We start from the raw sequence: 19,543 nt of genomic DNA on the forward strand, positions 1-19,543 counted from the left end.
AAACCATGGAGACTGCCCTGCAGAAAAAGGGTGCCCCAATGAGCCAGCTCTCCTTAGGCCCAAGGCTCTACTCTGGGCTTCACTTGGCCTCCAAGGAGCAGAAAGAGATAAGTCCTGGTGACAGCTGGAGCGACAGCTTAGCAGACCCAACTGCTTTGCTGCACGCCTGCCCATCCAGGCCAGTGGCTCGCGGAAGGGGGCCCTGTGCTGGGGCTGGCCCCGGGATGAGAGCTCCAAAGAGTGCCTATTCTGGGGACACGTAGGTGTGAGGGCCCCCGCAGGCTTGGTTCTCTGCCAGGAACACAGTCTGCCCTGCAAATGGCTGTACCTGGAAGGGTCAGCTGGGAGGGCAGCAGCAAGCCAGCAGGAGTCCTCCCCGGCCGGCCTGGCCCCCCAGGTTCCTGTTCAGCTATGTAAAAAATGCAGAGCCTGGAAAAGCCTTGGGGAGATAGCAGGGTATCTGGAATGTAAACATTTCCCAGGAAAAGGAGGGCAGGGCTCGTGACTTGGTGTGTGGGACGAGCTTCCCCAGGAGCCCCCACTAGGCCTCGGCTGGCCCCAGGCTGCTGGGGTCTTGGGAAGTCAGAGGCCCAAGCTCCAGAGAAGGTTCCTGGGATGACAAAGTTCTCCCATCATTCCCAGCAGCCGCAACTCAGGATCACAGTGTCTGGAATTTGGAGGACTCTGGGGGAAACACCCAGCAGGAGGAGCCTGGTGGCCAGCAGGCGCCCAAACCCTGATGCCCAGTATAACAGCCACAAGCCGTGTGTAGACCCTGAGCACCTGCAATGTGGCAAGTGCCACAAAGGAACTGAACTTTTAATTTTATTTAATTTCCATTAACTTAAATTCAAGGATAGACCCTTAACTCAGTAATTAGAAAACTTCCCAGGTATGTTCTTGGGTTCCAAAGGAACAGGGGCTGGAGTCAGGCAGACCAAAGCTTTGAAACTCCTTTTTCAACTGTAAATCTTCCAAACTCTAAATATAGATCACATATTCCTAAAGAAAATTTAATGGCCGAATTGAGATGTGCTGTAAGTAAAAAATGTACCTTTGTATTAAAAAAAAAATTACTAAGAAAAAAATCTAGTATCTATTGACTACATGTCGAAACAATAATATTTTGGATATACTGGATTAAACAGAATATGTTATCAAAATAATGTTACTTGTTTAAAAAATTTTATAATGCGCTTCTACAACATTTTAAATTACCTATGTCTCCTATTATATTCCTGTGGGACCGAGGTGCTACCCTAGACATTTTTACCTTGGGCATCAGCAGAAAAGTCAAGCCACAGAGGAAACAGTCTGCAGCTTTTTGTCAGGTGCACAGGCCACACGTTATCCTATCAAACTCACTGGCAGGAAGCTCTCCTAACATCTCACCTGAGTCACACCTGCTGCGGATCAGCTCTCTTCCCTAACCTAGAGGGAGACAAAGGTCAGGCCCATCGTTCAGTCACCCATACTCATCCCTCATTTCTTCAGGGTCCGGAGGACACTACGCCACCCCTAACTCCCGAACCACCTTCTTCTCCACAGGCTGGTTTAGAAAGAACAGGAACTGAGTCAGGCCCATGAAACTTAGAATCCCCAGTACCACTTAAAAGGTGACCGGGCTTGGACTAGCTGCTTTGCCTCATTTCACGGGCGGTAATGGGGATGCTGCTAATGACTGCACGCAGCGGGGGGCCGTCCTTGGCTCCAAGGGGAGGAGCCTCAGGACAACCACCTGACCTCGGCCGGAGGGCTCAGCTGGCCTCACGGCGCACACGAGCCTTGCCTTCCTTCAAAGGTCCTCCCACATTCCCTCGTACCCCTCAGGGCATCTTCTCCAAGTTGACCAAGGCTCCCTCAAAAACAAAATAAGGGGAGGGAACTTCATGGTGACCCTAACTGGCTGGGCCCAAGAGGGTGGATTCAAATGTAAATAGTGTGGTGACAGGGGAGTCCCCAGGTCTGGGGAAGGGGGGCGGCGGGGGAGGGGGGGGAAGCAACCCTGCTTCAACATGCAAATAAGACCCACAATCTCTGAATGAGGCAACATGATACGATGAGGTAAAGCCAGTCATGAGCTCAGGGAACTGGTCGAGCAAGGAGGCGTGGGGACCCCAGGCCAGTGACGAGAGGCCCAGGGGGTCTTGCTGGGAATGAGGAAGGGAGTGATTTGGATACCGGGAGAGAACAGAGGTCAGTTAATTGAGGGGAACAGGGGGGAGCTGGACACCCAGGGCCCGAGAAGCCTGGGGAAGCAGGAAGTTTCCACGAGGCCCCTCTGCCTGCACTCCGGCCGCCTCCCAAGGTGGGGCGCCCTTCCCATCCCCTGGATCCCCCTCCCTCCGACTCTTAACAGCCTTTTAAGACGTGGTTCCCCCCACTGGAGCAGCAGGTCCACGTGGACAGGGACCCCTCCAGGCTGGTTTAGGGTTTAGGCACAGTTCCAGGACCCCGGAGCATAGAAGGCATCTGACCTCTCTTAAAGAAAGCAGCCCCCGGGGCACAGGAGGTGCTCAGCCCCAGGGGGGGGTCCTGCTGTGGACTTCCAAGGCACACAGCGATTCCCATCAGCCCTCCACCCAGGACAGCGGGCCCGGGTTCCAGGGCCGGCCCTCCCAGCCAGAGACCCCAGCCGCCTCCAGCTCAGGTTCAGGCTAGGAGGCTGACCAAAGTGGGGGTGTCCTCCCCTACCTCCTGAGCTCAGCATCCAGCCTACCTGGCACTGCCCCCACCCTGCTACCTGGCTCAGGTGACCTCTGCCAAGGGAAGAGAGAACAATGAACTCTTTTGACAGAGAGTGGGAAAGGAGAGATTTCTAGGAGCCGCCAAACTGCAACATTAGCCCGGTGTGGGAGAGAGAGAAAAGCCCGTCTGTCTCACACCGGCTCCGGGACCCCATTTCAGGTTCCCGGAAGGGAGAGGGCAAAGGTAGTTTGTCTGAGGGCGAGGGAGCCCTTTGTGGGCAAGGGGGGACCCTGTCCAAGATCGAGGGCTGAGGAGTCCCTAGCACTTGCTGGGCGGGCGCGGGAAGGAAGGCTGCCCAGGGGCACGGGGTGGGAGGGTGCGCAGGGGGTGGGCTGGGGGGACAGGGAGGCACTGCCTCGTACTGGGTGTGGTCAGCCCAGATTCCTGGCGGTGGCAGCAACCTGGCCCTCCCTGTGCGGCTGTCACCTGACACCAGGGGCCCAGCCATGCAAAAGCCAAGACCGATCCGCCTGGCCCAGGACGGGGCAGCTGGTCAGGAACACACTGTTTGTTCAGGGCCTGGGGTGGGGGAGGGTGGCCCAGGCAGGAAGGGCGGCCAGCGGGTTTCACCAGGGGAGGCAGGGCCTTGAGGGTATTTTCAAGGAAGGGGTTTTAATTTAACATGAGCCTGAGTCCCCGTCCCCTTGTCCCCTCGGAGTCACTTCCTCCCCCCTGAGGCGCCCAGTGGGCCCCGCGGTCCCCTCATTTGGTCCTCAGTTGCCCTGCTGGCACGGCCAGCTGACCTCTCTGTCTTCCCAACAGGCCTGAGGACCCGGCACCCGGCACAGGTGAAGAGACGGAAGGCCGCACCCTGAGGCCACACGGCTGTGGGCAGATGGAACCTGCCGCCGCATCCCCAGCCGGTGCCCCCTGCAGGTACTCGGGCTGTGCAAGCCTGGAGGCCTCAGTTTCCTCACCTGCAGAGCGGGAACAGCGCCCACGTGTGAGTCGTCAGGAAGCTGAGGCGAAGGCGAGGCAGACCCTGTAGGGCATCAGCTGTGGGTGGGTGCCATTCAAAGCAATTTAACTCACTCAGCCCACCAATCTGGGTGTAGGGGTGATTCTAACGCCCACTTTACAGATGAGGAAACTGAGGAGCAGGGAGGTTAAGTAACGTTTCTGCAGTCACTCGGTGAGGAAGCACCGCATCTGGCATCCAGACCCAGGCCGCGTGGCTCCAGGGTCCCCGCCCCAACCACTGCACCACCTGGCCCCTTTGCTGCTTGGCACGGAGCCTTTGGTGAACCGGAGCTGCCCCTCGGACAATCAGTCCCCAGCAGGGGGTTCAGAGCATCTGTCCACAGACACAGCTCCTTCCCAGGTACCGAAGCTGAAGAAACAGGACATGCTGCTCTCGGCCCCCCAGGGGCCACGTCCCTGCTCTCTCTGAGGCACCTCGCTTGGTGTGGGTGTCAAGGAGTTTGGCCAGAAGGTACTGGAGGGAGAGGCCCAGCCGGTGTCTGCAAGCCCCTTGGACTGGCCTATGATAGTGCCACCGTCCCACTTCACCGCCCTGCACTTCCGGGACGGACACTGCCTGCTTCCCCCGGCGTGAGGCTCAGAGCTCCAGCTCTGCGTATCCCACTGTCTGCTGGGACCCGCCCTCGCCTGAGGGTGCCAAGATTCTCCAAACTGAACCTCGGGCCAGATAACATTCACAGAGCTGTGCTGATACTGGAACCACTAGCCACTCAGGCCCTTCAACTCATACATTAACTCTAACCCGCACACCAACACTGTGGGTGGCTTCTGTCACCCTCTCCGCTTAGACGTGAGTAACCTGTCCCAGGCCACCCAGCTGGTGAGCCCAGGCAGTCAGGTGCCGAGGGTGGCACCACCCACCCCTGGGCAAGACTGCCTCCGGGTAAGTGGATGGTCATCACTGCTGCTATTCTGTCCACATCGAATGTATCACTTTCCTCAACCCTGCTCCTCGCCCCTCCTGGGCTCCCCAACCCAGTGGGTGGCACCACTGCCCAGCCAGGATGCAGGACACCCACCTCCCTTCCCTCCTACGCTCCGTCTATCACCAGGTTTCATCAACCTCTCGCCCTAAATAGCTCTCAACCAGGGGCTGTTTTACTGGCCAGGGGACACTGGGCAGTGTCTGGAACATCTTTGGTTGTCACTTCTTGGGGAGGCAGGGCGAGGGATGCAGCTCGACAGCCTCACCACTCAGTGGGGGCCCCAAAGGCCCCACATGTCAGCGGTCAAGCCCTGAGCCCCACCCCCACTGCTGGGCCCCAGTCACTCAATGTAACGTTTCCTGAGTGCTCTGAGCTTACCTGCTCCTGACTGAAAGGGGGAAAAAAAAAAAAAAAGGTCCCACCGTTACCTCCTCTAAGTCATAAATGAGATCTCTCACAACTCCCCTGCTCAAAACTCACCAGGCTCCGGTGTGTGTCAGACCCAGATTCCCAGGTTCCGGCCTCCCTTGATCCCACAGCTGACCTCACAGCCAGGGGGCCGGGGCAGGGCTGGCGTGGGTAGGACCACCGAGGCTCCCAAACCTTCCAGGATCTGGACTCACCCTCCAAGCCCAACCCTTCGGGCTCCACCATTCACCCAGAACCTAGATGAGATGAGTCTAAGCCCCTCCCCTCCCCACCCCACCCCCCAAGACATTCCCCTCCCAGGAAGTGGAATTTTAGACCATCAGCCCCCTTCCTTCCTCCAGACTATAAATGTCCTGGAGGGCAAAGGTCTTGTCTGAGGTTCCCAAAGCCCCAGCGCTGGGCTGTGTAGGTACTCAATGCATGCTTCTCGGAAGTGAATGGGAAGAAGAAGGAATTCCAGGAGCCTCCCCTCCCCCTCCCCAGCCAGGCCTGGGGGTGGGGCAGTCTAGTTTGGGGGCACTGGGCCGGGGGGCGGGAGGGGGTGCGGCGGGGGGAAGGGCATGATTCTTCTGCCCCAGCCCCACCCCAGCCCCACCCTGCTGCTGCGCAGTTGGAACTTGGGGCGGGGGTTCATCCCTCTTCACTGAGCCTGTCTATCCGGTTTCCACTGGAATTGGCCACGTTTTTGGGGTGTGAGATCCCAGCATCATCAGGGGCACTGGAAGGCGACAGGGGTCACCCAGGTGCCGTGGCGGATGCTGAGGTTCTGAAACCCACACCCAACACCCATGGGCTGCTCCCTTGGAAGTGAGGATGGCAGGCCACCGGGGCCCAGAGATCCCCCATTCATAACATACGCGCGCCCACATCCCAAGGCCCCAAAGCCATGCCCACAGCTTCCTTCCCCTGGTGGGAGGAGGTGTTCATTTAGGGAAGCCCTGATCCCAGAGGCAGTAGCCTCTCAGCCACAGGTCAAGAAAATCAGAGGAAACCGGCAGAGCAGGTTGGGACCCTGACTCGCCTTGAACAAGCCCCGGGGAGCTCTCTCTCTCCCTGGGAGGCAGGAAGCCCCGAAAACAGCGCCTGACACTCCCGGACCACTGTGCCTAGCACTTCAACGATCTCATTCCGCGTAATCCTCATAGCAAAAGCCTATGCAGTGGGCGATGGGCACAGGGTCACCCAGCTTCTAAGTGGCTAAGCTGGATTTGAAGCCCACCCGCCAGCATGTCCCGGAGGGCTCGCGGGACCCCTGGGGGGAAGAGCATCTTGCTGCCCCCCTTCTTGCAGTCCACCTCCCAGGGTGGAGGGGAGCTCGGGCACGGAGGCCCAGGGCCTAGATCAAAGCAGAGGTGAGAGGAGCTAATTACCCTGAACCGGCTGGCTGCGGATTGCTAGATGGCCTCAAGGAGCTAATAAACCACCCTGTGTTCCTTCCCCTTTACAGGCCAGCCCCCAGGGAAGCCCCATGATCGTGGGGAAGGGGACACCCGCTTGGGGGGGCCTTAGGAGCAGGTGTGGAGTTGGGGTGGTCAAATGCCAACCCCGGCACCTTCTCCCAGGTGCCTCTCCCCACTCCCCCAGGCCTAGAGCCAGCCAGAAGGAATCATGTGTTCTGCCTGCAGGGAAAGCTGTATTTTCCTTTGAGGGTAATTTGAGGAGGGAGGGGCCATGGCCTGTGGCCCCAGGGCTCCAAGGAAACTGGCATCACAGGAACATTGTTATACTCTGCAGGGTTCAATGCACTTTCACCTTTCCCGGCCCTAGGCCTCCTCCATAACCCCCTGAGGAGGGAGGCAGGACAGGTTGTTTTATCTCCATTTTACAGGTGGGGAAACCTAGGCTGGAAGAGGCGGGGTGACCTGCAGAGGTCACACAGCCAGCGAGAGACATGGGACAAGGAGAGCCGACTCCTGGGCATCCCGTCAGACCCCATCTCCAAAATCCAATTCCCAGGAGGCATAGCAGGCAGCGCCAAGTAAGTACCTTAGTCCAGGTAAAAGCGACCCCAGCGCCAGCCCCCAGACTGTGGGGAGGGCGATACCTTTCGTTTGTTTGTTCGGCCACGCGGCGCAGCTTGCGGAATCTTAGTTCTCCAACCAGGGATCGAACCCGCGCCCTCGGCACTGAGAGCGTGGTGTCCTAACCACTGGACTGCCATGGAATCCCCTGGGCACGTGACACCTTCGTGCTTGCCATAAGCGCAGGGCTGGCCCTCCCCTCCCCTTACCTTGTTAAACTGGAAGAGGTCCCGCTTGAGCCTCTCCCTCGCAGGGTCATGTCCCGGCCTCAGGAACCTCCTCATCTTGCTGCGTGCAGCCCCCTGGGGAAAGGGGGGCAGCTGCTGAGCACCGGGCAAAGAAGTCCCGGCGCCCCAGAGCCAGAGCCGCTCGCCCAGCTCAGGCAGCCTCTCCCCAAGCACGGCAGGCGGCCGCCCCCGGGCCCGGCCAGCTTCACCCTCGGCTTCCCCACGCCTCACGCCCCAGCTGCGGAGCGCCGTTCCCTGAGAGGAAACCGGAGGGAGCTCTGGGCCTGGAGGCCGGAGCTGGTTAATGCTCTGACGCTTGCCCCCCGCCACCTGTGGCCTAATAAAGCCAACAGGAGAAGCTGGGGGAGGAAGCCATTTAGCCCGGCTTTACGGGAACAAGGAGGGCCAGAGGCTCTGAGGTTTTAAAGCTTAATTGTTAACCTGTTTTCTGAAAAACCATAAAACTCTGGCTAAACAGAACGGGCAACTTCACAAGCCTCTGTCTCCAGAGGCGGCTGGAAGGTGGGAATGCAAAGGCTGTCCACCTGGGCTCCCAGATCAGAACCCCGGCGGGGGAGGGGAAATGCCCCGACAACTCCAGGCCAGGGCCCAGCAGAACTTCCTCGGGGGGGTGGGGGGCGGGGGCGGGGGCGGTGGGGTCAGCACACCTGGGCAGATTCTTCCTTCTAACTTCAGGGAAGGCTCTCCGGCGACTCTGGGCTTAGGCTGCTCCCCCCGCCACAGCCGTCCGGAACCTGAGTGATTGAGGTGCAGAGCACAGTCGGGGGGTGCTGGCCCATCCCACCCCACAGCCGGGGCCCACGGTGGAGCTGGGTCCGCCCCCACGGCTGCTGGGGGGTCTCTCTCTGGAAGCCCAGGCTTCCAGGCTGCCCCACCTCCCACCCTCAGCTCTGGCTCTCCAGTTCCAGTCCCCTGGGCTCTGATGGGGTGTGCTCGGAAAGGCTCCCTTTCCCATGGGCCCAACGGAGACTAATCAGGGGAAGAAATCTGCTCCCAATAAAGAAACCAGCTGAAGGCCCCCAAACTGTCCTCCCACCATAGAATGCATTCCCAATCCAAGGGGAACTATTTCTGGCTCATCCTTGGGGGAAGGGGGTGGGATCACATGTGCTCCAGATTCCGGCTTCCAGGAGCACAACCTCCCACTGGCCACAGGACACCAAGGCCCGTGCTCGGGAACTCAGGGGCTCAGGCCCACCCCGGAAATGGCTCCACTCGCGCCTGACGCTGTAAAGGAAGGAGGCAGAGCCAGCCCCTGCCCTGGAGGAGCTCACTCTGGGGTAGGGGCAGGTAAAGACAGGACGGTGCACAGTGCCGAGTGCCCTGTGACGGGGAGGCACAGGGGCACCCGGCCCAGACTGGGCGGCAGCGGAGTGTCCTACGTGAGAAGAAGGTAGTTAAGCTGAGACCCGAAGGATGCCCTGAAGTTTCTGGCTTCTTGAAAGGTGACAAAAATTAACCATCAGGCCAGGACTTTGCATACGAATGGACCCTGGCAGGCACGTGTGTTCGCATGTCCCAGGGCAATCCAAACATCTCCAGCAGGGAACGGGCGGAGACCAGCCCTCTGAGCCCCTCACCTTCTGGGGACACCAAAAAGGCCACCACTTGTGAGAGGGTTGGAGAGTAGAGGTCTGTGCCTTCACGTTTTGGGGGAGCCAGAGCAGAACGGGGAGCCCCACTTCGCCAAGGAACAGCAGGTAGTCGGGAAACTCCCAGGTGCTCGCTTGACCCGAGGCCCCGCAGTGGGTTCAGGGAACAAACACGGGAAAGTCCCGGAGGCTCCTGGGCCTGGGAGTGAAAACAGACTCGGGGCCTGCAGCGACCTCGGCCTCCTGGACAAACAGCTGGGCTGGTGGCCTCGCATTCCAGCCATGGGGGAGGGTAGCGCCAGCTCATCAATCTGCCACCCCAGGCTCCTGGCGATGCCCCCTCTCCCTCTCCCGGCCCAGGTCACTGGGTCAGAAGCCAGAGGAAGCTGGGAGGGACGCCCTGGAGGAGGAAACAGGCCTGCAGACTCCAGGGAGAGGCCACCCTGGGCTCTGCCCTGGGGACCCTCTCAGGCTGCGGGGTGGGGGCAAGAGGGCACAGGGCTGTCTGTGCCAAGGACCCACACAGGCTCAAGGGTGACACGGCACAGTCCCAGGGGCAGACGTGCAGGTAGGAGGGAGGGAGACAGGGTGCGGAGCTGGGTGGGAGAAAGCCCCACTCGGTGGGGGATGGAGGGCGGGCACTCCATCCACCCGGCTGCCCCTTGGAGCCCCTGCTGCCTAGCAGGCACTGAGCCAAACCTTTGTGCGTTCGAACAAGGTGCACCTAAACCTCATCCTGGATGTTCGTTCTCCTTCCAGAAGCCTCCCTGGAAGGTGAGTGGCACATCCCCACGTGGCAGACATGGAAAGAAGACCACAGAAGCCGGGCAACTCATCCAAGTCCCTAAGCAGGTACCAACGGAACGGAGACTTGACCCCAGGTGTGGCGAATTCCCCAATCTTAGGGCTCTGGGAGGCAGCAGAGGACGCACAGACAGGACAGAGGATGCCTAGTTACAGCCGTGCAGTCCAAAGGCGCAGACACATGCACACACACACACACTCCCACGTGCCTGCAGCTCAGAGCCAGGCAAGCAGCGTGGGTCCTGGCCTCTGGTGAGGTCTGGCTGGGCAGGGCCGGGGGCCCTTGCCTGGACCTGCCACTCATTCCAGCCGGGGGCTGGAACCCCACTGGCCTGGGGCGACGGAGCCAGGACCTTCAGTGTAGCTCCCGGTACAGAAAAACTGCCCACGTCAAGGCATAAAAAAGTGCCATCCCTTCTTGAAGGCAGACAGGTCTGGGACTGGCTGGACTTACCTCCAAGCAAACCCTCAGCTCCACTCACCCCAGGCAAGAGGTTCTCTGCGGAGAAGCTTCAGGAACCTGGGCCTGGAGCTTCCCGGTGTGGAACAGATCCTACCTACTCAACCCACTCCTGACGGGGGCGGGGACATGTAAGGGAAAGAGCCCAGGGCTTGGGACCCACAGCCAGGGCTCAAGCACCACAGCTCGGCTCCTCCAAGCTTACATCCTCGCAGGGCAGGGCGATGACTGAGAGGTACACAAATCAGTCAGCGGGGTGGCTTCAGAGAAAGCTCAGAGCGTACGAGAAAATAAGGGAAGCAGCTCAGATAGAGTGACCAGGGTTTGGTGAGCCTTCCCGAGCCTGGTCTGCGCATCTGCCGTCCCTTCCGCCTGGGGTTCTTTTCCTCCAGATACACACGAGCTCCCTCCCTCGCCTCCACTCCAACGTGCGCACGCTGAATGAACGAACAGAGGTGATGATACCTCCGCCCAGTCCTGAATGGTAGGAAGTGGTCAGCCACGGGAGGACTGGGGCAGGGCGTGTCAGGCAGCTGGAGCGGGCTCCACGTGCCACGAGGGGCTGGGCGGGGGCAACAAGGAGGGATGACGGGGGTCGGAAGGGGGGCCTGGTGGGCCACAACGAAGAGCTTCGGTTTGACTCTACTGGGAACCCCCTGACGGTCCTGGGCAGGGGCCTGATGTGGTCGGCCCTCCCCTCCCCCACCCCATGTCCCCCGCTGCTTGGCCCCGTGTCCACCTCCTCAGCCCCCGCACCAGCCCCATTCACTGTGGTCTCCGTGCTTTTGTCTCCACGTTTCTCTCTGAAATAACCTTGCCCCCTCAAGCAGCATACAAAAAAAATCACCTTCCCCAAATCGTCTCCCCCCGAGCCCCTCTGGACCACACTCACCGTGCGCCCTCAGAGCTCGACTGTGCCTTATGCTAAAATGATGCCTAAAACCACTGTGGACTCGGGCACTCGTCTAGCTCTGTGGACGGTCTCCCCCGCCTTGTCGTGCTGGTCATTAAGCTGCTACGAAAAATCAGAAGCAACCTAAGCGGCCAACAACAGGGGGCAGGTGAAGGGTGCTCAGTCCGAGGATGGAAAGGGTACAGTCATGAAAAGGGCAGGAGACGATGGCCATGGAAACGTATGTCCAATGTATCCAAGAGACAGGCAGAATCTATTCAAAATATTTACGTAAGTCGACAACACAGTGGAAGGGTTATAGGATTACTGGTGATGCTTTTTCTTCTTTCTGTTTATCTGCCTCCCAGGCAGGGGAAATAAGCGGATCACATGGGAGGGGCCCAGGTGGTGGTCAGGTGTGCGGGCGGCTCTGCGCTCACAGTTGGCACTCAGTCCTGCTGGAGGATCGCTCCTGCCGCCGACCACCTCCCCGCCCCGCCCACGGCTACGGACACCAAATGGGCACAGAGGCAGGGAGCAGACAGGTGGGTGGAACCAGCTGTGTGACCTCAGGCTTCAGGGGCCCTGGGCCCCGGGGCGAAAGGATGTTACTACTTTGCAGGCTGTGACCGGTGGGGCGGCTGTGAGCTTCAACAGGAAGGCCTGGGAGGGGCTGGCAAGCTCTCAGGTGCTGTATGCTTCAATGCCGCTTTTACTGCGAGGGATGTGGGGCAAGAGAGTTCAGGGGCCCCCCAGGCTGAGGGGCCCCCCATGTCTGACGCCAAGAAGGGTCTGAGGCAAAGACTGGGGAAGGAAGGAGCTCCGGGGGTCCCGGCTTCCTGCGCTGAGGGTGCCACCTGGCTAGAGCACAACCCGTGGCGGGGGGCTTCCTGAGAAGAAACACCTTCTCCATCCGCTGAACTTCTAAAGATTGCCCGACCCCGGCCTCCATTCCTGTCCACTGCGCCCTCTGTCCATTTCCAGACCTACCTCTGAGCCGCCCTCCCTGCTCTGTCGGGCTCTCTGGTCCTTTGCGGGCGGGCGCTCAGGGTACAGGGCGGGCCGGGCCATGAGGCTTGCTGACCCGTGGCTGCTCTGTACTCATTCTCCCCACAGGTCTGTGCCGCGTGCGTGGAGCCGGCCTGAAGGGTCCCCCGCGGGCAGCTGACCTGGCGAGTCCCTTCGCTCTCACTGCTCTAATCATCCAACACTGCTGCCCGCCAGTGAAACGTACCAGGGCCTAGAATTGGTCTCCCCACACCCTGATGCCCACCCTGGAAAAAAAACAGGGGAGCCGCGTACTTGGCAACAGGCTAGCAAATTCACACCCTGTCTTCCTTTCCCATCCTCTGCTCAGACCCTGCGGCAGGGACGCACATGGACCCTGCCCCCACCCCTGCCATCTCAGGAGCTCAGGGCAGAGACCAGTGGAGGCAGAGAAGAAATAAATGCAGGCGAGCGGGCTTGTCTCGGCTCCCCGCTCTAAGCAGCAGGTCTGACTGTGTCACAGGGAGGAAGAAGGGGGCCCCCTAGAGCAAACGGCTCGTCCCACACAGGCACTGTTTGGGGTGCCTGGGCTAATCTATCCCCAGGAGACCAAGGCTTGGCCAAGCTGCGTCAGCCCGTCCTGGAGGTGTGTGATGGGCCAGCCCCCTAGCAGGTCCCTCCACAGCCTGGGCATTTCCACTGAGCTGCTAAGAGAGGCTACATCCGGAAGCAGGACTCTGGACATCTCAGGCCCACGGGAGAGAAGGCTCTTGGGGCCACACTGGCACCTGCTCGTGTTCACGATCTCCGGGAGCACGCACGGCACGAGGCGCAGTCCCAGGCTCCCCTCTGCCCGCGCTTCCCACAGCCGGCTGCTGCTAAGCTGCCCTCCCTTCCCCGACATCCTGTGTGTGGCTTTGGCCTCCGTCTGCCGGGTATGAGTACGCCCCTGCACCTCCCGCGGTGGGGAGTGCTAAGAGAGGGCCGTAAGCAGCTGGGGCAGCTGCTGACCCTTGGGCACCTGTCCGTCCCAACTCAGATGCCCACGGCTGATTTGCCAGCGCCTGAGTTATCCCGGGAAACCCAATCTCCCAGAGGCGCCGGGCAGCCCCTGGCCAGCAGCTTAGCAACCAAACCTTGGCAGGAAGGGCACCTCCGTGGAGGTGGGACTGGAACACACAGAGAGAGGGGGTGTGAGGAAGCCACAGAACTGTCGCTGCTGTTGTCAGGTCATAAAAGGGACTGAGAGGGACTGTGGCCAGCTGCTACTTGAAGCACTTTACAAGCATCATCTCATGTCATTCTTACAATTACGTACGAAATAGCCAATTCTGAGAGCTATGGAGCCCGGGCAGTAAGAGCCCACGTCCCAGTCTGAACGCCAACCAGGCTGCAGACCGTCTGCTCGGTTCAAGCCTCCCTCCCCGGACAAAGGGGCTTGCCAAGAGCAGGCTGGATGGGACCACCTGGGGTCAGCAGCCAGAGCCTGTCCTGGCCCTCCACCCCCACAACTGTCCGTCCCACGGAGCCACGGGCCAGGCCCACAACCCTGGGAGGGCCCTCCTGCCACCCCCGGCTCGTCCTGCAGGGCGGAGTGGGAAGTCGAACGCGTGCGTCCTCCCCACATCCCCATCCTGGGGGCCTCAGTCCCCTTCTGCAATCCAACACCAGCCTCTCTCAGGGAAGTGACAGACTGATGTGGTCAAGCACAAGGAAAAGCAAAGCAGCTCTGGGGAGAACGCTGACGACCTGCCCGGGGCGGGCGTGGGTGGGGGTGGGTAGGCTGCCTGGCTCAGGCCATCAAGCTCCATCCCACGGCCTCCGACTTGCCTCGAGACTTGAACGGCTGACCCAAGCAGCTTCCAGGCTACGTCACCTCTGAGAGGAAGGGACTGGGCCCCGCCTGACCTGTCCACGGCTGTATCTCCAGCGCTTGGTGCCCTCACACCTGAGAGGTACCCAAAATTTATTTAAAGAACTCCCTCACCTCCTGCAAGTCTGTGCCCAAATGTGACCTTTTTGACGAGGCCCATCCTGACCACTGTTTAAAGTTGCAACGTGCCCTCCTCCCAAGGGGTCTTGATCTCCGGCTTTGGTTCTTACTCTATAGCTCGTATCGCCTTTTAACAGATGATTTATTACCTACACTCATTTCCGGTCACTCACGCTTCCCGTCCTTTAGAATCTGAGTCCTGTGACGGCAGAGACCTTTGCTTGGTGCAAGGATTATGCCTGGTGTCTAAACCACACCGCACATGCAGAGGCACCAATAAATACTTGTTGAATCAATGAACAGCTGGGACTGAATGGGGATCAGTTAGGCAAAGGTGTTCTCCAGTCAGGAGCCACTGACCCTAAAGAGCACCGCGCTGGGGCCCCATGGGGTCCTCAGGGAACTTCCCTGTCCTGTTCTCAAGTCTCTGACCAAGGCCAGGGCCATGTGCCTATCATGTCTGACATCCTGCTTGGGGATAGCCTTACAGGTCCTGCCTCAGCCCCAGGCTCCAGGACACCCAGCTCCTTGGCAAGCAGATGCAACAATAACATTATTTACTAGAATCGAACAGTCCTGTGCCCAGTCCCTCTCATCAAACCCCGGGAACACTGAGTCGGGTGTATCGAGAAAAGTCTCCCGTCTCTCCTGAATTCCTGAAGGGTGGAGTCAGGTACCTAGCAGCTTCCCTGTCCCCACACCCAGAGGAGCCTCTCCTAGCTCAAGAATTCACTGTGGTTCCTGGGAAGGGGAAGGGGAAGGGGAAGGAGTGGGGTGACTCTTCAAAGGACCAGTTTCCTCTGAGAGGCAGGGCGGGGAGGGAAGGCCACCCCCAAGAGAGCCGGGCAAGTCCCATGGTGACAGGGCACAGGGACAGGAGGCTTTCCTGGGGGACCCTAGGGAGCCAGGGCTGGAGAAGAGCGAACAGTACTGGTGGCCCTACTGGGGGGGGGGCGCCCATCTTCCATCCCATACCCCACTTCTCCCTGGAAACTACTCCTGGGCAGGGGAAAACAAAGTTGCCAAACAGACCTGGCATGCCTCAGGAGACCCAGGAGGAGCCCTGATAGTGATATCGCCTGATGAGATAAGAAGGCCTCTCCGAGCTGAGTACTCAGGATAAGTGAGTCCAGGCAGCCAGTGCTGCTCAAGGCAGCCAACCCAGGAGCAAGGGCCACTGGCTTCTCGGGCCTCCACCCTGGCCCCCCGATTCAGGTGTCTCAAAAGCTGCCTCTGACGCGTGAGGAAGAACCCTTCAGGGGACACCACGCTGCCCCCGGGGACTCTTGCCAGCGGTGCCCAACGTCTCCGATGCGGTAGATAGGGGGTCACGGGCTGACGGCAGAGAAGCCAAACTTTCCAGCTCCGTGTGCCATTTTCTCTATGGGAGGGAGGGGCCAGGAGCCAGGAAGTCCTGGCAGGAGAGGATACCCCTTCCCTAAATGAGGTTGAAAGGAGGCATCATGGAGTTCGCAGAAAATCTCCTTAATGACAACAGAGCAGCACAGGAATGTGCTACCCCAACCTATCTGCCCACCAGGGTGCAGAATGTGTACAGCCAAGCCTTCCCCTGAGCAGAAAGCAAAGCAGATTAGATTGTGTGTACACACACACACACACACACACACACACACACACACACACACACACACACACACGCCTCCCAGGAAAGGCCTCCCAGCTGGGGTCTGGCCGTTAGGCCACACCCCTGGCCTTTCCAAGGAGCGGCATTAGTCCCAAGGGCCACCGGAACCCGAAGTGAGGTTAGGAGAGGCCACTGCCCTCTACCTCTGCTCTCCAAGGAGCAACATCCTCATTCTAAAAGTTCTGATCTCCAGAGGCTTTCCGAAACCACTATTTCCGGACGGAGAAGCCAAATTCCCTCACAACCCGTCAGGCGCATCCAAAAGGCCTAGGCATCTGCCCAACTTCCCGCAAGTGACCACACTTTTTATGCTTCGTGGGGACGCTAAGCAGCCCACCCTCACTTGGCGCCAGCTGTGTGCCAGGCCACACGTGTTTATGACATTTTTCATCCTCTCGGCAACGACTGTAAAAACAAAGCTCGCTGAGGTTTGGTTAAGTGACACAGCCAGGGTCATCCAGCAAGAAATAGGCAAGGTACAATTCAAAACTACACCTGAGGGCTTCCCTGGTGGCGCAGTGCTTGAGAGTCCGCTGGCCGATGCAGGGGACATGGGTTCGTGTCCCGGTCCGGGAAGATCCCACATGCCGCGGAGTGGCTGGGCCCGTGAGCCGTGGCCGCTGAGCCTGTGCGTCTGGAGCCTATGCTCCACAACGGGAGAGGCCACGGCAGTGAGAGGCCCGCGTACCGCAAAAAAAAAAAAAAAAAATCTACACCTGAGTCTGGAAAGACACTAAAAAACTTAACAAGCACTATATCTGAGGAAAGACTGTGAGGCTCGAGGGAGAAGTTTTTTTTCTGTCTTATTTTACACTTTCTAAAACACTTCATTTGCCCCAGTAGGCTCCTATTACCTTTTTTATTTTTTAAACCAATGGGGTCATCTGGGATTAAGGGCCTTTTTCTTTCTTTTAATGCTATTGTGCATTAAAGCGCTACTAAGTACTAAGTTATTAAAATTATATTAATCTGGAATTTCCCTGGTGGGGCAGTGGTTAAGAATCCACCTGCCAATGCAGGGGACACGGGTTCAATCCCTGGTCCGGAAAGATCCCACATGCTGCGGAGCAACTAAGCCCGTGTGCCACAACGACTGAGCCCGCGTGCCTATAGCCTGAGCTCCGCAACAACAGAAGCCACTGCAATGAGAAGCCCGCGCACCAACAAAGAGTAGCCCCCGCTCGCCGCAGCTAGAGAAAGGCCACACACAGCAACAAAGACCCAGTGCAGCCAAAAAGAAATAAATAAATTTAAAAAAATTATATTAATCTGCTGCTAAAGGGGATACTCCATTGCCTCAGGGAAGAGTAGGGATGCAGGATGACCCTAGACCTTGGAAACACTGCCCAGTGGCTCCCACAGACAGTGGCCCAGTCTAACTTCAGAGAATAGGAGCAAGCACTGGTCAGAGCCCCCAGAGCTGGGTTTGAGCCCTCACTGACATAAGTGAGCACTGTAGGCAGACAGCTGAAGAAAACCAAATCCGAATCCCCTGTGCATAAAATAAAGAAGCTGGACCATTCCCATGCTTCAGCTCACAAAGACCCAGACTGTTCCTCAGAAGCCACTTCTGACCTTGGCTTCCCCTGGGCTGGGCTTGGGCTCTTCTGTACTACTAGTAGCTCTGTTCCTCCCACCTGGGGTTTCCTGTCTCCCTGACACACTCCTCCCCTCCCTGCTCAGGATCCCCTCTGAAGCCTGACAGGACCTTGAGTTGAAAACTCTGCAGAGGCTCCCTAGAGCCCAGGTTAAGACGCCCTGCATCTGGCACATGGATCCCCATGGGAACGGCGCCGAGTCTACGCCCCGCCCACCTCACCCAAAGCTCACCTGTCGCAGGTGAGAGCCTCAGGGGGCCACACCACAGCTCTCCCAGTTACAGTCACTTCTCCCCACAGCCAAAGCTCGGTGTTTCTGCGAACCGTCCAGCCTGAGCAAACCAAGAGCAAACTTTGCACACTTTCTTTGGCAAGACGGAATGTTTCACTTCTTGCCAAGTCGCAGTGACCCGCAGCGCAACCCCACCCCCGTGGTCTTGGAAAAGAGACTGGGTCTCCGTAACGTCCCCTAAAGGTATCCAAAGCCGCCTGAGGCGGAGAAACACCCCTAGTCCCAAGTCCCTTCCGCGGGCTTCCTGTGTCCGGGGATTAGGAGGCACAAAGGGCCGGCAGGGAGAAGGCCCAGATGGCAGGAGCAGGGGCTAAGCCGCCAACGTAAAGCGCTCCGGCCCCCGCTCGCGGAGAGAGGGCCACTCTGGAGACGCGCGTCGCCTGCCTTTCCGGCCAGGCGCCTTACACGTGGGGCCCGAGACTGGGGGACTCCGTCTCCGCCCGCATTGACCCTCGCACCCAGCCGGGCCGAGCACCTGTTTCCCTGCTCTCCAAAGCCAACACTCTGTTGTGCAAACCCGAAACCCAAATTCTGTAATCGCGGGCGGATCAGGCACAGAAAAGTTCCCAGCGGCACTTTCTACAGGTGTCTTTCTCCCAGACGAGCGGAGCAACGGAATCCGGAGCGAGGCGAGCGGATCTGCGCGCAGCCCTCCCCGCCCAGCCCGGAGAAGCCAGGGGTCCCGGCCCTCCCCTGCCTCCCCGCCCCGAGTGACGGGCGCCCCAAGGGGCGGGCGCCCCGAGGGGGCGGGCTCGACTAGGTGGGTCCCGGCCCTCACCTCACCTGGAACTCCAGGCCAGCCCCCGTCCGAGGCCTCCGCGTCCCTCGGCGCCGGCCGCCGGCTCCGCCCGCTCCTCCGCGGGCCCACGGGCTGCTGGGCGGCAGTCTCCTTCCTGCTCACCTCCGGCGCGGCGAGCAGGGGGCGGAGCCGCCACTATTTACATAAAGGGTGAGCCGGCCGGGCCCGCGGAACCCGGAGCTCAGTGCCCCAGCGGCCCGCCCCCCGGGCCTGGCCCCGCCCCCGGTAGCGCAAAGCCTTAGAGGCCGAGCGCAGCGCGGGCGCCCTCGGGGAGGGCGGGGGCCGTGCTCCGCCAGTCCGCGGCTCCATGGACCGCGGGGGCGGGGCCGAAGCCCGAGTGAATATGCACGAGGCACTGCCGGCCCGCCCTCGGCCTCACCTGGGCGTACCTGGTCGCAGGACTCCGCGCCGCGCCCAGTGTCCCGCCGCCTCCCGGAGGAGGAAATAGTTCCCGGAACGCGCGGCGGCCCCGGGCCACCTCCTAAGCCCGGGGAGCGGTCCCTCCCACAACCTGGCCCCGAGCTGCCCCGGAGGGAGGGGCATAGCCCGGCCGGCTCATCCTGAAAGCGCCCAACCCAATCCTAGAGGGTGACCGGCGAACACAGGGCCAAGTTTCGGGACCCAAGAACTAGGTGGTTTGGGGACTGGGGCGTCGCCGAGGCGCCTCCTCTTTGGGCGGCCCCCAAGCCTGGACCTTCCTCCCAGTCACCGGCAGCAACAGCGACCGGAGTTTTCAGCACGACGAGGGAGGGGATTAGGAACGACGAGAGACAGGAGAAGAAGGGGCGCGGAGGCCAGGCCCGAGGCCTGGGCGTGAACTGCACTCTGCACCGCACAGCTTAGAAAGACTAGGGTTCAAGCCACACCGACTTGTCGCCTCTCGGCCGCCCCTCTACCCGGACCTGGCTGCGTTCAGGGAAGGACCAGTGGAGTGCCATCTTCCCTCCTCGGACTACCCTTCTGAAAGCCAAACTAGCTAGAAGTCAGTGACTTCCCAGAGAAAGGGTCGGGTCGCATTCCCGCCCTCCCGAGGGCTGCTCTTAGCTCTAGCACCAGAGAACGCAGCGCTCTCTGTGGGTGGGTAAAGCAGGGGTGAGTGCCTGGGGGCCAATTCCACGGACAGTGGGA

General features: G+C 59.8%; 1 protein-coding gene across 7 annotated transcripts in view; it reads right to left on the minus strand.

Annotated features, from left to right (window-relative positions):
• Window positions 1-18,529, minus strand: part of LLGL2 (LLGL scribble cell polarity complex component 2) — a 33,109-nt gene extending 14,580 nt beyond the window's left edge. Inside the window, exons 1-4 of one of the 7 annotated variants that reach the window (XM_059048041.2) lie at window positions 18,400-18,529; window positions 17,557-17,656; window positions 8,001-8,087; window positions 7,315-7,407 (exon numbers count right to left, since the gene is read on the minus strand). In XM_059048041.2, coding sequence (XP_058904024.1) covers window positions 7,315-7,389 — 75 coding nt within the window. In that variant the 5' untranslated portion in view covers window positions 7,390-7,407; window positions 8,001-8,087; window positions 17,557-17,656; window positions 18,400-18,529. Of the gene's footprint in view, window positions 1-7,314; window positions 7,408-8,000; window positions 8,088-17,556; window positions 17,657-18,394 lie in introns of all 7 variants that reach the window. The other 6 variants (XM_067020900.1, XM_059048040.2, XM_067020898.1 and 3 more) reach the window with 6 other exon arrangements.
• Between the last annotated feature and the right edge of the window lie 1,014 nt (window positions 18,530-19,543).

Source organism: Kogia breviceps, chromosome 19 (genome assembly GCF_026419965.1).
Source record: "Kogia breviceps isolate mKogBre1 chromosome 19, mKogBre1 haplotype 1, whole genome shotgun sequence".
Lineage (NCBI taxonomy): Eukaryota > Metazoa > Chordata > Mammalia > Artiodactyla > Physeteridae > Kogia > Kogia breviceps.